The 16,129-nt window shown below is 41.9% G+C and overlaps 1 protein-coding gene across 2 annotated transcripts in view; it reads right to left on the minus strand.

Moving 5' to 3' along the window:
• Positions 1–7,667: 7,667 nt before the first annotated feature.
• ccdc88c (coiled-coil domain containing 88C) overlaps positions 7,668–16,129 on the minus strand; it is a 48,416-nt gene continuing 39,954 nt past the window's right edge. For both annotated transcript variants that reach the window (XM_054613430.1, XM_054613429.1), the window contains 2 exons: positions 15,333–15,571; positions 7,668–12,222 (listed from right to left, as the gene is read on the minus strand). In XM_054613430.1, the coding sequence (XP_054469405.1) occupies positions 11,458–12,222; positions 15,333–15,571 (1,004 nt within the window). In that variant the 3' untranslated portion in view covers positions 7,668–11,457. The remainder of the gene's footprint in view (positions 12,223–15,332; positions 15,572–16,129) is intronic.

Raw genomic sequence — 16,129 nt, forward strand, 5'->3', positions numbered from 1 at the left:
AACAATTATGCCTAAATTCCTGGAATGAGACGTTCTGTAACAACACATGCTGATGCAAAATTTCTTAGGCTTTGGTCTCATGCAGCAGTAGTAACACAACTCAACAAGTGAGGAATGAGGGACTATATTTCATTTTCTGTCTGTGGTGATGGTTTGGGCAACACTGGCCCACATCACAATTACATTTCCTCCAATAGATCCAATACGCTGGATACTGAAAAGACTTCTTTAAATCAAACTTGATGTGAATATGTCTCTCCCTCCTCCCCTGCTGCTGAGGTCTCTCTCTAATCTGTCTCTGCTAGGACTGCACCGTTTTTGATTTAAATCCTCTACCGGGCCATGTTTGATTTACAACACACTCAAGGAAGCACTACAGACAGACACAGAGGCAAACACTTCTGGTCACTGCCCGAAAAAGAAGAGCAGCATCTGCTACGTTACAGTCATCAGGCTGAAGGGGAGACAAACAGTGTTTGTGAAGTCAGTAACACGGAAACATTTTTCCACGACTAGCTGGACTTAATTTACTGTGTGAAGGATTGACTGTAGAGCTTTGTGTAATATTCATAGAGTTGCTAGGTGTGGATCAGTGAGAAAATGTCAGTCCCATAGTGGTCTGTTGCAAAAGTCACAGCAGTCCATCCAATTGTTGTTGAGACGTTTCACAAAAGTCCAGTTTACGGTTGTTCTAAAGGGAAGGTAAGGGGTCAACATGAGCAATTAGGATTATGATTCATCCTCTGTGGACCATAAACATATGGTCATTTTATGGCAATCCATCCAAAATTTGTCCAGAAATTTTAGTCAAGACCACCGGGCCAACAGCTCTATAATCCTGTCATTAGCACGGCTAACGTAAGCCCAAAAATAGAGATGTGATCACACCAGCCAAGACGGCAAATTGTGCCACGGGCATAAAGTGCGATGGACATTCCTACCCCTTTGCTTCCGGTGCCTTGGCCTTGGACCTATTTTCTATCTCAGCCTACATTCTGATCTCCACTACACACCTGTAAGTTTTGTGACTGCCAGTTTTCATTACAATTGAAAATACTAGAAGAAAATTGGGTTGAAATTGGGTCCAAAACATCCCAACCTCTGATGAGTCAGCTGCAGTAGGAGATATCCCTGTCAGTATGAGGTACGTGGCATTTTGAAGAAAACCTCAATGGCCTTCTTGTCTCCTAATTGCTGTGTGGTTTTTGGACTGCATTTCCCAGAAATCACCTACACGCAAAACAGAACTGTGACATATTTACTTACAAAACATCACCACATAATTATTCAACCAACCAACATGAGGACGATGTCACACTGAACTAAGTGCTCTGTGCATTGTGGCTTCAGCCCGTCACCTTTAGGTTAACTAATTCAAAAGATTAATATAGCAATATGCACCATGACAGCACAATAAATAATGAAGGTATTGAAACTAATTGACACAGAGAATTAGAGAATGATGAGATAAGGCCTGAAGTAGTAATGCTATTGAAAGACTCTTATCATTTCAAGCTCAGAATATGCAGCTGAGCTCAGCTGAGCTCTACTCAGTCTCACACTAATCTACAATGAATCAACTGACCACCAAACATAATAAGCAGTGAACCTGAGACTTTGCCTGCTTGGTAATCCTGCCCGACTCAATGTGATAAGCTATATGGCCACATCACAGCAATAAGGCAATACAATACATAGTACTATGGCTTATTATGTGTCAGTCAGAGAGAGTAGAAAACTAAATACATTATTCATATGCTCTAGCTGCTCTAAAGTATCCCCACATACAGTGTTTGAATAAAAACGTGTTCTCTAAAATGACCTCCTAGAAGATCTCTCGACTGTGAAAAGCAGCAGTACATGTAAAAGTGTGCACACACACCTCAGTCTCATCGCATTCCAGACAATCTTATTGGAGATATTCTCCGTATTGGGATGAAAGGCCTATGCAGCTGATTGTAAATAAGATATGAGCTTTACACCAGCCAGCTTCAGCTCATAACAGTCTCGTATCCTGAGTGACGTAGAAGCAACAGGATATATCAGTTACCACAGGGCTACGTATGAGTCCTGGCTAGACCCCAATTATATAAAACACCTGCTACCAGTAAACACTCTCACAGAATATTAACTATTAAGTATTCTCCAGAGATTAGCCAGAGACATAATTGCTCACTCCCTCTCACCCTCTGAACAACAGGCTTATCTGACAGAAAGAGAAAGAGGCAGTGAGTGAGGAAGGAGAAAAATAATAGGAATCCATTCTTAAGCCTCTTGTTATCCCAGAGATCTTCATCCAGGATACTATATGGTACTTTATTTGCTACTTAACAATTATGGAATTACACTTATTACAGCAGTTCATTAATTAGCTAAATATAAAAGGCTTATGTCAAATCATATCATGGTACTTAAATCTTGACTTATTGAAAGTGTGCCTTACGTTGTGAAATAAGAAGTCACAAGGAAGCCCTGAATCCTGCTAGATGGACCCTGAAACACCATTAAAGGGCCACTGCATCTCCTAATGGCCCTAGTGCAGAGGAACCCAAGGGGCTTTCAGGGTCCCTATAAGTACACCTCATTAAGGGTCCTTCCAGGGACCCTGGAACTCTCTAAATGATTGAGCTGTATTGTCAAGGGGTTCTTCTGAGCCTGAAACCCTCTCGAGGAACCCTGAGACCTAAGTCTAATGGCCATGATGGAGGTCTCAGGTCTCCACAAGGAATTTCTAGCATCCTTCTAGGAGGTCCATGACAGGATCCAAGGAGGCATCGAGCAGGGCCCAGGTCTGTTCTTGTAGGCCTGGTTAAGGACCACTGTGGCCTTGGCTGAGGTCTCGGGGGTCTATTAGGGTAATTAGAAGGACTCTTGAACACAAATCTGTCATCAATTCTTTATAGGGACCATGGAAACTCATTGAGAGAGATAGGTCTACCAAAAGGAGTTCCAGTGTCCAGTGGGGTAATGGGCCTAAGTGAGGGCCCTGGTTTAGGTCTAATGGGTCCTTGTGTTTCCGGTCCCTGGACCCAGTTTCGTCATCAATGACAAAAACACCTGCTACCAGAGTCCCCCTCCTTGGGACTCTCCTGGAGGCCCTTTGCAGTCCTTGATCCCCACATTTAGCCTTACTGCCTGAGCTGCATTCTGACACTACCAACAGAGTCGGCTTTTTCTGCATTTCTGCTAATGCCTGCAGAGAGCTGAGATGGCCTTTTCATGGATTAATGAGGTTAGTGTACACAAAGGGTCACTGCATTCTGTCCAACTGGTGCCCAATGTCTGGGCCCGGACCCAAGTGCAGACTGTAAGGAGATTTGAAAAGAGTGCCTGAATTACGAATGAAGAGAAGAAGTCACATGGAATCTGACTGCTGATCCGAAACACTTCAGTGTGAGGAAAACTCAATTACGTTTGCAGTTTATGCCTTTGCATGTTGCTAGCTAAGACTTAATTGCCTTTTTTACCTATTATCTGGCTATAATTTGATTTATTTAATTAGCACTATGTGAAGTCTTGTATTCCCCCTCTCGCTGCTCTGACTCATGCTATTAATATATATTGTGGGGACTAATGCATTGCGGTACATGGTAGTGCTGTGGCAATGCTGCTGCTCCTCCCTCCATGTCAGTGCAGTTTACCAGTAAATCGGTGCAAAACAGCCTGACAAGAATGTGTCCATATTTGACGGATGAGAAGTCAGAAGATGAATTAGCAGAGCTGCTGGGCTGAGCCTCTGTTTTTGTGGGCAGGGAGTCAAGGTTTTGTTACAGGAAAATGAGAGTGAATCCCATATTAATCAGGAAGTAGAAAGACTGAATTGACTGTTGGCCAACATTATCATGTCCTTGCGTCATATGGACTGCAGAACAACCTGCAAGCAAATACTAAAATCAGCTTATCAATAAATGTAATTTTACCACTTCCAATTTGTTTAAACCCACAGAACTCTTTTAAGAGCAGGTTTAAGACCTTCCTTTTTGATAGCGCTTATAGTTAGGGCTCGCCTTATAGCAGGTTCGCCTTGGTCCAGCCCCTAGATATGCTGCTATATGCCTAGACAGCCGGGGGACTACCTAGGATACGCTGAGCTCCTCTCTCCTCTTCTCTCACTCCCTCTTTATGTATTAATCTCCTATTTATGCACATTACTGATTTTGCTTCTTCCCCGGAGTTCTTGTGCTTTCTCGCATGGCAGGTTCCCAGGAATCGGGGTTATATTTTGACTGTCATCGTGCCACCTGCTGAGGCCCTGCTGACACCCACTACTACTACCACTATCATTATTAGTCACATTACTATTATTATTGCCTGTACTATTACGCTTATTGACTTGCTTCTACCCTGGAGTCTTTGTGCTTTCTCGCTTCGCAGGCTTCTATAAATCGTGGCTGTACCTGGACCGTGGTCGTGCATCCTGCTACGGCCCTGCTGACACCGACTGCTACCACCATTATTATTACTAGTCACATTACTATTACTATTACCTGTACCATTAAGCATTTTAGCTTTACTTCCACCCTGAAGCCCTTTTTGCTTTCTCGCTCTGCAGGTTTCCATGAACCGTTGTGGTACCTGGACCGTAGTCGTGCCTGCCGGCTGTGAGCCGACTGACACCCACTGCTACTTCGATTATTATTATTAATCACATTACTATCCCTATTTTCATAATATAATTCTACTATAATAATTGCTGCTGTTATTATAAGTAGTCTTATTATATGAATAATTCATGTCATATACATTGAATGTGTTGTATCTCTGTTATGCTGTTCATTCTGTACACATGACATCTATTGCATTCTGTCCATCCTGGGAGAAGGATCCCTCCTCTGTCGTTCTCCCATAGGTTTCTTCCTTTTTTCTCCCTGTTAAAGGGGTTTTTTTTAGGGGAGTTTTTCCTGTGCCGATGTGAGGGAAGGACAGAGGATGTCGCATGTGTACAGATTGTAAAGCCCTCTGAGGCAAATTTGTGATTCTGGGCTCTACAAAATAAACTGAATTGAATTGAATTGAATAGAACTTCCATTTAAATTCTAGTGACTTCTCAAAATCTCCAGAGATAGCAAATTAAGTCAGGCTGAATTTTTAGTAAATGTGTATATAAGATGTGAGTTATTCGGAACATTTCCATTTGGTTGAATAGTGTAGCCATAAAAATATACTTATGTTTTGAATAATGCACTCGGTGTAAATACACAGCTAGACAAAGAAAAATATTAACCCAAGGTTATAAGTTTTTTCCGGAGCTTTCAAGCACCTCTCATGGATCATGGAATGCATTTTGAAAAAGAAGTCCAATCATATACAGAACATTATGAACATGATGTGTTACCTTCGTCCCTACAGACCACCCCTTTCACATTACACATTGTCCTATGATAAAATATAGAAAGCATTGATACTGCAGCTGTCAACATAGAGACACCAGATCATATGTCCAACAGAGCTTCTGTCCCTTTGATTTGATTCAATGATTTGAAGTGAAATTCCATTCACCTCCACTGTTTGGGCTGCAGTGAAGATCTCAAGACTACAGCCCATCAAACTGCACGGCTGGACACCTACTGAGGGCTACAAGATAGGTTTGTTTTTTAAATACGGTTTAATCATTCTCTCGTTTACGTAATCAGTCACTCAGTTACTGCTCTTGTCCTATGAGAATCCTCCAACCAGCCATACATCAGTCAGTAAACCAGCCTGTGAGTGAAGCATATGTTCCTCATTATGACATCTACACACTGAACACCAAACCAACACAACAAGACTACAACAAGGTAACTTATTGTCTTCGTATCTCTAATATCATTTTCATAATTACTCATTATATTCCTGTAAGAACCTGTATTGTACCTGAACTTCCTCTCATATTGTGATAGTATCTGTACAGTTTACAGATAAAGTTGCCCACGTGATGGATCCCATGCCTTCAGAACCAGTCACTGATTCCACACATGGTAATTATACATTATGAATATTACACAAAGCTCTGCATGCAGTAAATAAAGTCCAGCTAGTGATGGAGCAGGTCTCTGTGTTACTGACTGCACAAACAGCCTGCAAACTGATCAATGATTAATAACTCCCGACTGGAGAGCACGTGGAGGCATTCTAAACTCACTTCACTCTTCCCTCCAACAGATCCATAATAATCCATATTCAACAGGAGTCCGCTGATATGTCACTTCATCTATAAATACCGGACATCAATGACTACCGCTGACAGACAGGACTAATAAAACAGACTCAACGCAGGCACAACAATACACTTCATCTCTACAGAAATATTCACCTCAGTGAAATAAAGACGCGTGTTTCTCACCGGGTCTCTCCGCTCCGCAGCTCCGCAGCTCCGCATCACAATGACCGCCAGCTCTCTCTCGTTCACGCACACAAACGCGCATGGTCCTTCTTCCTGAAGCACACACACACACACACACACACACACACACAACGCACATGCCGAATATGTCAAGATGAAGGGCAAAGCATGAGGTTATGCAGCTTATATGTGTGATGGAAAAGGTCATTCTAGACGCATGAGGGTCGGATGATGGATGATGGATGTGAGTGACTTGTTTCATCACTTCAGTCTGGCAGAACTTCATAACAATAAACCCTCAACTGATACTAACAGGTACAGTCAGAGTACACATCATCTGAAATAATAAAATCACAACAAAATGTAAATAGATATCTAAAAACATGCAGCCAAAAAAAAAACATTTATTCTGGTTGAGTAATCTGGTGCATTTTTTTATTTTTTATATATCCACCAAAATACACATATATCTCAATATATCTGAAATATCATAAGAAGACATCAGAAGATCATGAGCCCAAACGTACAGGTGAAAGTAATCAGAATGACATGAGCGGCTTCAGTCTCAGGGTCCTGGTACTGCACGTGTCATTCTGTTGAGGTTTACAGGAGACATCATCATTAATAATACATCGACACTTTGAAAAAGACCTATGGACCGTTTGAACAGAAATGAATAGGCAAAAGCTTGGGTCCATCTCTACTTCCTGTCAAGCTGATGCCATTCAAATACAATGCAACACGATATATATATATATAAAGTATATATATATATATATGTTTTTTTTTATATTCCGTGCACAACAAGAGGCAATAATAACTGACAATACGTTGTCAGTGTCTCCTATGAAGCCCAACTGTCCTTAAATAAAGACTCTAGTGTCTCTGCTAAAGCACCCGCTGAGACAATAAAGTATAAAGCATAAGTTCAAGTTTGTAAATCTTTATTTTCAAAAAGCTTCAACCTCAATTTTCTACACTAGTAGCCTTTCATCAAACAGTAGTCACATCACAGCATAGCAGTCGGCTACAGTCATAAAGTCAACTGAAGTAGCAGTTGTTCCAGTTACAGCAGGAAATGTCAGTGACGTCTGCTCCGTTCACCTTCTGCTTTCACTTCTCTGACGCAGCGTCGTCCTGCTCTGGTGTCCTTTTGTCCCTTTGTCCTCCTCTGGTAGGGAGACCCGCACACGGAGGACACACCGCTTTTAAAAGGACATCAGCCCGTTTGGTCCGATGATGATGATGATGATGATGATTATTGGTCCTTTTGCTCCCGACATTGAGCAGGTAAAGCGGACCAATAGGAACAATCAACCCCCCACCCCCACCCCCACCCACACACACACACACACACACACACACACACACACACACACACACACACACACACACACACACACACACACACACACACACACACACACACACACACACACACACACACACACATATATATATATATATATAGAAATGGCCTGAAGGGATATTTGACAACTAATAATGCAGATTTGCTCTAAAGTGGCAATCATAAAGATATCAGATTTTTTAATTAGAATTTCTATTGGATTGAAAAAAAAAAAGGAATTGTGTTTAGAGTTTAGCAGTCTGGAGTCTTGGGTGCATAGTTCCATGTTTTTCTGTGTATACAATGTAGAAGAACGATTATTCAGCATTTTTTTTTTAGGAATGTCGCCACAGACAAAGTTGGTAATACTGTGAATATGAATTAATATTGCAATACTTGCATCAGTGGGCAATAGGCTCAGTCACCATTGAGTTACCTCCTTTGGTGAAAGACACAAACTATTTCAATGAAAATCTCCAAGATTGCCACTTTGAGTGCAGACGTAAAAAAGGAGGTAAAAAGATGGCAGCCCTACCGACAGCATCACCCTTCAGGGTATCAAATCATCTCACTAGTAGAATTTGAACAATTTAAAAAATAATCTACAACTCTTGAAACCGCATGATTTTTACCAGTGTACAGGAATTGTTCTGAAATAGTAATTTTTTGGTATCAACAAACATTTTCAAGGTGAAGTTCCAGAGGATTTTACAAAAAAAGTATCCAAAACGTCTCGGAATATGTGCCCCGTTTATAAAAAAATCTAATGTCATGTACAAATGTTACAGGTAAAATAATTTAGCTCGTTGCATATTGACATGTGCTTTTTGTTCAACAGGTGAGCGGATAAGTTAGTGATGGATTCCAGTCAAATATTCACTTTCTCCAGTGTTACATCCTCCTCCTCCTCCTCTTCATCATTCTAGTGCTCTTAGGAAAGTCTTTGCAGTCAGTCATTACTAATGCAGGAGTGACATCTTTGTATTTACAAACAGCAGTACAGACAAAAGGTCAGTCGATCAGAACAACTAGCATAAGGTTCATTTTCATCCATTGACACCATCATCTGTCTCCGAGGCATACTTTCATTTTTCCCCCACCTCTTCATCTTCCTCCTCTCTCTGTTTACTGGGCTTAAAGAAACCACCAAGTATTTGTAATTTAACCTCAACAGTCATCTCTCTACCACTGATGACATCACAGATACCAAATCATTTGCGTGTCTCCAGTAGAATGTTGAATTGTTGTGCACATCAGAAACTCCATACTAAACTCTTATAGTGTGACATGCTGCATGATTTACAGTCCGGGCTGAACTTTTTTTAACTATGTGATTAAGACATTTTTACATTTCAGTTATGGGTAACTTTTGTTTTCTTCAAACTGGACCCTATCTTCCCATGTTGTTTTGTCTGAGTGAATAACAGGAAAAACACTTTTTTGAAATTGATCGAGAGGTCTCTAACCGACAGCTGCTTAACGAGCGGCGAGGGCGACTGCGGTGTAACGCCACATCCTGTAAAAGGTTTGAATTGTTTCTATAAGTAGGTAAGAACCCTAGAGAGAGAGAAAAACATCCTTCTTCTGTGGACACAGGAGGCCTCCAGTGCTTCACAGCTAATTCACCCTGATCGATCTACCTACCTACCTACCTACCTATCTATCTCTATACATCTCTCCATCCTCTAACTCTGACTGAAATAAATACAGAAAGCCATTGAATCCAAAGACCTCATTCACGATGTCAAACTTGTGTCAATATTCAGCCATGAGGTTAAAAATATTTACGATAGCACCAAGCTTCTCTTTCTGTACCACAACACCTCAAACTCTCTTGGCCTGGCACAAGCTTGTTGTCTTCCGCTGACACATCACCTCCCGGGTTCCAGAACAAGACTTCTCCTGGGAGTTTACACTCATAGAAACAGAAACATGGGAGAATAGGGTCCAGGCTGAAGAATACCAAAGTTAGGTGTGACAGAGTGAAAGACTAAACATGTTCTATCATTCTAGAGTGCTCTTAAGAAGGTGAAAACCTCCCTGTGCGTAGTAAACCTGCTGCTACTGTTATCCTAATGGTGACTGCAAACAGATCAGTGAAAGTCTCACTATGTCAGAGCCAGTAAAGAGAGGAGCTTGAGCTGCTGAAAGCCACCAGAACAGAGCCAGTGTCAAATGTGATCACGGAGCACCAAAGTCAGATTCACCAGAGACACTTTGACCCATCATGTGACGAGAACACAATCATCTGTTTACCAACAGAGCAGTCGAGCTAACACTGCACTCAGTTATTATAAAAACTCTTTTTTTCCCTAATTCATCAAAAGAAAACTCCAACTCTCCAGACCACAGTGGGTCTGAATCTCTCTCTCTCTCTCTCTCTCTCTGCTGTGCAGTGCTCACAACTGTCTGGCTAACATAGCGTGCAGCAGAGCACCCTACCAAAACACAGTGGTTTACCCAGTGTTGTGTTGTGGTGTGTGTGTGTGTGTGTGTGTGTGTGTGTGTGTGTGTGTGTGTGTGTGTGTGTGCGTGTGTGTGTGCGTGTTCACTGGTTAGCGAAGCCACAACGGGGCTCCTCAAGGACAATTCCTCCGTGTCTGTATATATCATTATATATGTGCGTGTGTGCATGTGTTTGTGAAGCTGGTGTTGGCCCGGGCTGTGCAACGTTTCCAGTAAAGTGTTAAGAGTGTTGCATGCTGGGACAGAATCTAAAGATGGAGGGAGAAAGACTGTAATTTAACTGGGAGGAGCGCCTCCACCTCTGTCCCGTTTATCTCTCCGTCCTCCTGTTGCTCCGCTCCATCTCTATATCTGTCCACCGCTCCTCTTCCCAGTGTCCCTCCATTTGTTCCCGCTCTCTATCTCTACACGCCTTTCTGCTTCGCTTGCCTCGACTCTCTCTGCCTGAATCCCTCAGAGTCCATCCCTTCTCTCGCTCGTCTTCTCCAGTGTTTGTTCTAGATAACAGAGGAGAGGAGGACAGAAATAGGAGGAGTAATGTGTTACATTCAGTCGCTCTGGTGCGTCTTTTTGCCTTTATTGAATTCCCGCCGTGCAGTTCTGCAGCACCGGCGGCCCCCAGGTAAACATTAGCAGGGCCAGACAGTGCGTCGGTCAGCGGTGAAAAGAGTTCCAGCTCATAGATCAAGTCAGTCTTCTGTATTCTGGTCGTCAGCTCTGCGTGTAGGATTTGTCTCTGTTCCTGCAGGCTTAAAGTGTTCTTAAAGAGGATTCGCAGTTCCCATCTCCATTTCTGGATGTGAAAAATAAAAAAAACAACCTTTGGGCTCCAGAAAAGAGGACGATAATAAAAAGGCAGAAACAATTAAATTCCAGCATTCTCAGAGATCATTTATAGTGTTGCGGTGTTCATGTCTAAATCCTTAGAAAGATCGTCAGTGATTGAGCTCATATCTACATTGCATCCACCTATGAGAGATCCAGCTTGTGATGAAAAATGACAGTATTGTTTTGGTGCATCAGCAGCTGGTACACAGAATCAGGTCTTGTTGTTCCAGAAAATACAAACAGAAGTCTCATCTCCTTAATGGATGGATGTGTTTAAAATTGGCTTTGCTCTCCAGGATTTACATTTATCCCCAGTTGATGTTGTATTTGAGCAAAGCTCATAATAACATTGATCCACAATACAAAAAGCACAGTCCAGAGACTGATGCTTGTGACTGAGGGTTTGGATTCAGCCCCAGCACACTGTCGTTTGAGGATTTGGTTTCTGTCTTTAGACACAGCCACTCCCATGGACGTCGATTAGTGTCAGGGTTTAGACACAGCCGTACTCGTACCACACAGTCTGAGGGTCGTTGTTGGGGTCAGGAGAAGCAGGCGTGCTCTTCGGGCGTTCCCCGGAGTCACACCCCTCTCTCTCACTTTCTTTCTTTAAGTGGGACGAGTCACCCGACTGCCCCTCCCCTCCCACCTCCCCGTGCTCTGAGGCCTCGTCTGGCATTGTGGCAGGCACAGCCCTGACGGGAGTTACCATGGCGACCTCTCCGCGGTGGTGGTAGGAGGAGGACGAGGTAGGGCCGTTCCGAGAGACGGGGGTCCTCCCTTTCTCTCTTTCTCTCTCCGCTAGTCTCTCCGTTTGCAGGTTTAGAGAGGTCGAATGGTGAATAGGTGGATTCAGGAAGCTGCCGTCTCCGTGCTGATTGGTCGGGCCAGCCAGACGAGCAGAGAGCGGCCGTTCCCTCCCACTAGCCCCTCCCCGAAGGACCACGTCCGATTGGCCTTCATTTCCACGGAAACTGTCTGGTCCGTTGGAGCGCAGCAAATCAGCTGAGGCCAGGCTGAAAGCTCTGCTCAGTGATTTGACGCTTCTCTGGGCGGAGGGTTGGCCTGAGGCCGGGGATTGGCCGACAGGCTGGCGGGGCGAGGGTTTGACGCTCTGGCCTGGCCTCTGGTTGGACAACTGCACAGTGGGCGTGACATAGCTGGTGGGAGTCGACTGGTCTCTGCCACCTGGAGCCGAGGGGGCGGGACTTCTGGTGAAATAGTCCGTCATCAAGTCCTCTCTGCTTCCTGTTGACACCTAGGCAAAGGAAATACATACAATTAGAAAGAATAAATAAGGTAAATATTGTTTTCCAAGTGACTCTGAGATCTAACAATATGGCATGTGACACATGAACGGCATGTCACTCAACACTCCCCATCAGCATATACTGATTGATTACTGACATACGTCATCTGCTGCTGTGTGACACATTAATAATGTTTGCCATTGTTCCATTGACTGTGACTGCTGCTACTGACTGTTGGACGGCTGTCTCCACCTTAGCAGGGAGAGACTGATGGAACTTCAGGGACCACGAGGAAAATGTCCTTTACACTTGTATTCTAACAACTGTATTGGAATTTTGTCAAACAAACTAAACTAAACCTTAAACCCTGACCTAATCAACTTGTAAGGGTTCAAAAACGACTGTTTGGCCCCGTTTAAACCAGGTTATTCCCTCAGTAAACATTGTAAACATGAGCTTATGGTCTCAATCTCTAGTTTCAAGTCTTCTGCAATACAGCATGATGTTCATTTAGTAAGTGATGGTCCATTTAGAGTCACATAGACCATAAAGCAGAGTATTTATAATGTATTGTTATTATAAATCATATCTTGTAAAAATGCTTTTTCAACAGTATTTCTTACCATATGTATATTCTTTTTGTATTCGTTATAGTATTGTGAAAATTGTATATTATATAGATGGAGGCTTCAAATAAGCCCAGTGGGCTTTCTGCCTCTTCCTGCACTGTCATTTAATCTATCTATGTTGTGTTTTTATATTTTTCAATTGTGCTAATACAAAAACTGTATCCGCATCATACGTCACTCCGTATTTCAAGATGGCGACGGCATAATCGCCAAACTCAAGCTTCTGAAGAACCTGGCCCTTAGTTTTCTGTATGTAAATTGGTTTGTGGGACTTTGATTAAAGGAAAGTTAAGATTAAAATATGAAGCATGTGGACAATAGAGCCTTCAGCTCTCTTCATAAACTAAATAATTAAGGCCTTAAAGCTAAATCCACAGAGGGCCATCCCACAATATCTGTCGACAAGAGGAGTCCCACAGTATTAATACAGCATTATACATATCTTTGCTGTGTTAAATATGAATATGATTTGACCATTGTTGCTAGCTAGCTCTTTGAAACCTGTGAAAGGGTGGGAATCACTGTTTATCATATTAATTTATAACATGATTGAAACTTGGTACCATAATCAAAATGACCCTGGATTTCATATTTCTTAGTCATAAGGAACATGTGTTGTGTCTCTCTCTCTCTCTCTCTCTCTGTGGGATCATCAATAAGAATTATTATGGGTGTTGCAGTTATTTTAGTGAGCAACAGCAGACTGATGAGATGTTCACTGACTTCCACTGATTTAACAATCCGTACATTCCGTACGTAGGTGACAGGCTGGAATGAAACAACACACTGCTGTTAGATTAGAGGTGTTAAGTAATACTTTAGAAATGTGGATAATGACTAATACATAAGCATCTGCTGCTCAGTCAGAAATGTCACATCTTTGGCCAACTGTCTTATTTGCTCTACGGTGATGCAGATTAAACTGTGTTTATTAACTGATCAAAAGCACTGATAACCTCAAATACGTAGCTCTATGACAAGATAAGATACACTCTGTCATGGTTTCTTTCCTCCTGTGAGGTGTGTGATGGAACTTGGGTTCTCAGGGAGTTCAAAGTCAGTTTCCTCAACGTTGGATGTCATCTGGAAAGAATGTGTGTCTTTTTTCAAATGTGAAATAACCATACAGGGGACAGGTCCCCCCTCCTTCAGATACATTTATCCTGACTCAGTCAAACCTCCGCTTTCTCAGAATACTAAGAGTGAAAATGAACAATAGAAATGAAAAAGACACTGAAACGTAAATATCAACACACATTTAAATAAATGTATTCAAGGATTGTTTGTGGAGTTGATAAATAGCTCATGATTTTTAATTGGATCATTTAGTTTGTCTCAAGCAGTCTGTTCAGCTGTGAATAAATATAAAAACGGTACCGCCTCTTTTATTATTCATATTCACAATAGTCATATAGTCTGTCCTTGAAAGGTCCCCGCAGCGAAACCTGCAGAAATAATCAGTACAGCAATATCTGGATCCAAGAAAATGCTCCACTGGCTCTTTTCCTTAACCTAATATAAGAACTGACCAAATAACCCTGTCTGTCCTTAGATTTACTGCATGATTTGCACCATACAGTCATCTAAATTCTCACTATTGCTATTGGTTTTGTTGACACCACAAACAAAAGGTGCCAGGAGGTTATTCAAGGAACATTGCCTTATTTTGTTGTCCTGGCTGTTCAGTTAGTCGTTCTTTTGATGGATGTTCTGCTGTAGCTCAGAGCGCCAGCAGACTTCAGGGGCTCAAGGCTCTGATGAGAAGTCATCAAAAGCTTGTTTCTATCCTAACATTTCTGACGTTTCGGCATTCAATCCGCTTTAAGATTAATCTGAACATTGTCTGCATCAGCCAATATCTTCAGCAAGGGAACTTGAGATAAAGCATAATGATAATAATACATACGGTACATAGTCTAAGAGCTGATTTAAGGTGTTCATGAGTTTAAGGCTGATCCAGGATGATTCCGTGACCTAAAACTTGAAGTCCTCCCAGATTGTTAATGTATTATTTTTGGTGGATGACTCGTCACTAAACTAAAAGCAAACATTAAACACAATGGATTTGTGATTCACAGAATGGAAAACATTCTGTTTTTCTTTTAAGGTGACTCATTTGTTATTTCTCACTATCCCCCCTGATGGTGTAGTATATTCCCTGACATGACCTTTACAGATACACCTCTGCAGAAAATCACCGACCCATGGGGTGGATTTGTCTCGTTACACTGGTGAGTGTTTGTTACTCACTGTGAGGAAGTTGTCTTTAACCCCTTTTGCTGAGTTACTCGTTGTCTCAAGGGATGTGTAGACAGGGAGTTGTCCATTATAAAGTGGATACTGAGTCTATGTGCATTTTTATTTCACAACATGAACATAGTTCAATGTGACTGATGTATTGTAGAGCTTACTATATTTCTTCATGGGTGTTCCTATATATTATCATAGTAGTAAAGTCCCTTTTCACTATGTATTCATATATGTCTTACCATAAGAGGTGACTGTTTGTTGCTCTCTTGTAGAAACTCTTCCAGCGTCACCATCTCGTTTCCAGGAGACGACGGGCGGGTCTTAGTCCTAACCCCGCCTCCGCGCTGCGGTTGGGCCTTCTGGGGTGCGTGGTCGTATGGAAGGGTGGAGCTACGTGACAGAGTCTGTTGTGATTGGCTCAGACCCGTGACATCGTCACTAGAGAGGCTGGCTGAGCGAGCCTGTCGATCTGATGAGTCTAAGAACGTTAAAAATATCGAGTTATTACCGACTGAAACTGGGTACCGCTTAAGAGGTTTTTAGGACAGCATAATGTATATAAAACATGCATGAGATGTATATATAGACTAGATCATTTCACTTTATTATCTATCTAATATTATATTTTATCAGAAATAAGATTATAGAAATTTTTTAAATATTCCTACAAATATTCTGCCTGGTGTCCAATTGTGGTCCTCAGAGTGCAATCTAAAAGGGTTTGTAGATACTGCCAAAGGATAATAATAAATAAAAAATAAAAATTGGTATCAAACAGAGCTAGCTGTTATTATTATTATCTCTTCTATGTTCTTATTCTATCTTTTCTTTTTATATATGCTCATGACAATGAAAAACAAACTATTGTTCACTGTGAAGGTGTGGAAACATATACAGTGGAATTGTGTAAATGGGAAGAAGACTGGCATAACAATACACAGATATTTCAAAATAAATTGTACATATTGGGACCCATTGTGTTACCGCGGGATGAATGACCTTTCATATATAAATACGGCCTTGAAAAATACGTACA

This window comes from Anoplopoma fimbria, chromosome 15 (genome assembly GCF_027596085.1).
Source record: "Anoplopoma fimbria isolate UVic2021 breed Golden Eagle Sablefish chromosome 15, Afim_UVic_2022, whole genome shotgun sequence".
Taxonomy (NCBI): Eukaryota; Metazoa; Chordata; class Actinopteri; order Perciformes; family Anoplopomatidae; genus Anoplopoma; species Anoplopoma fimbria.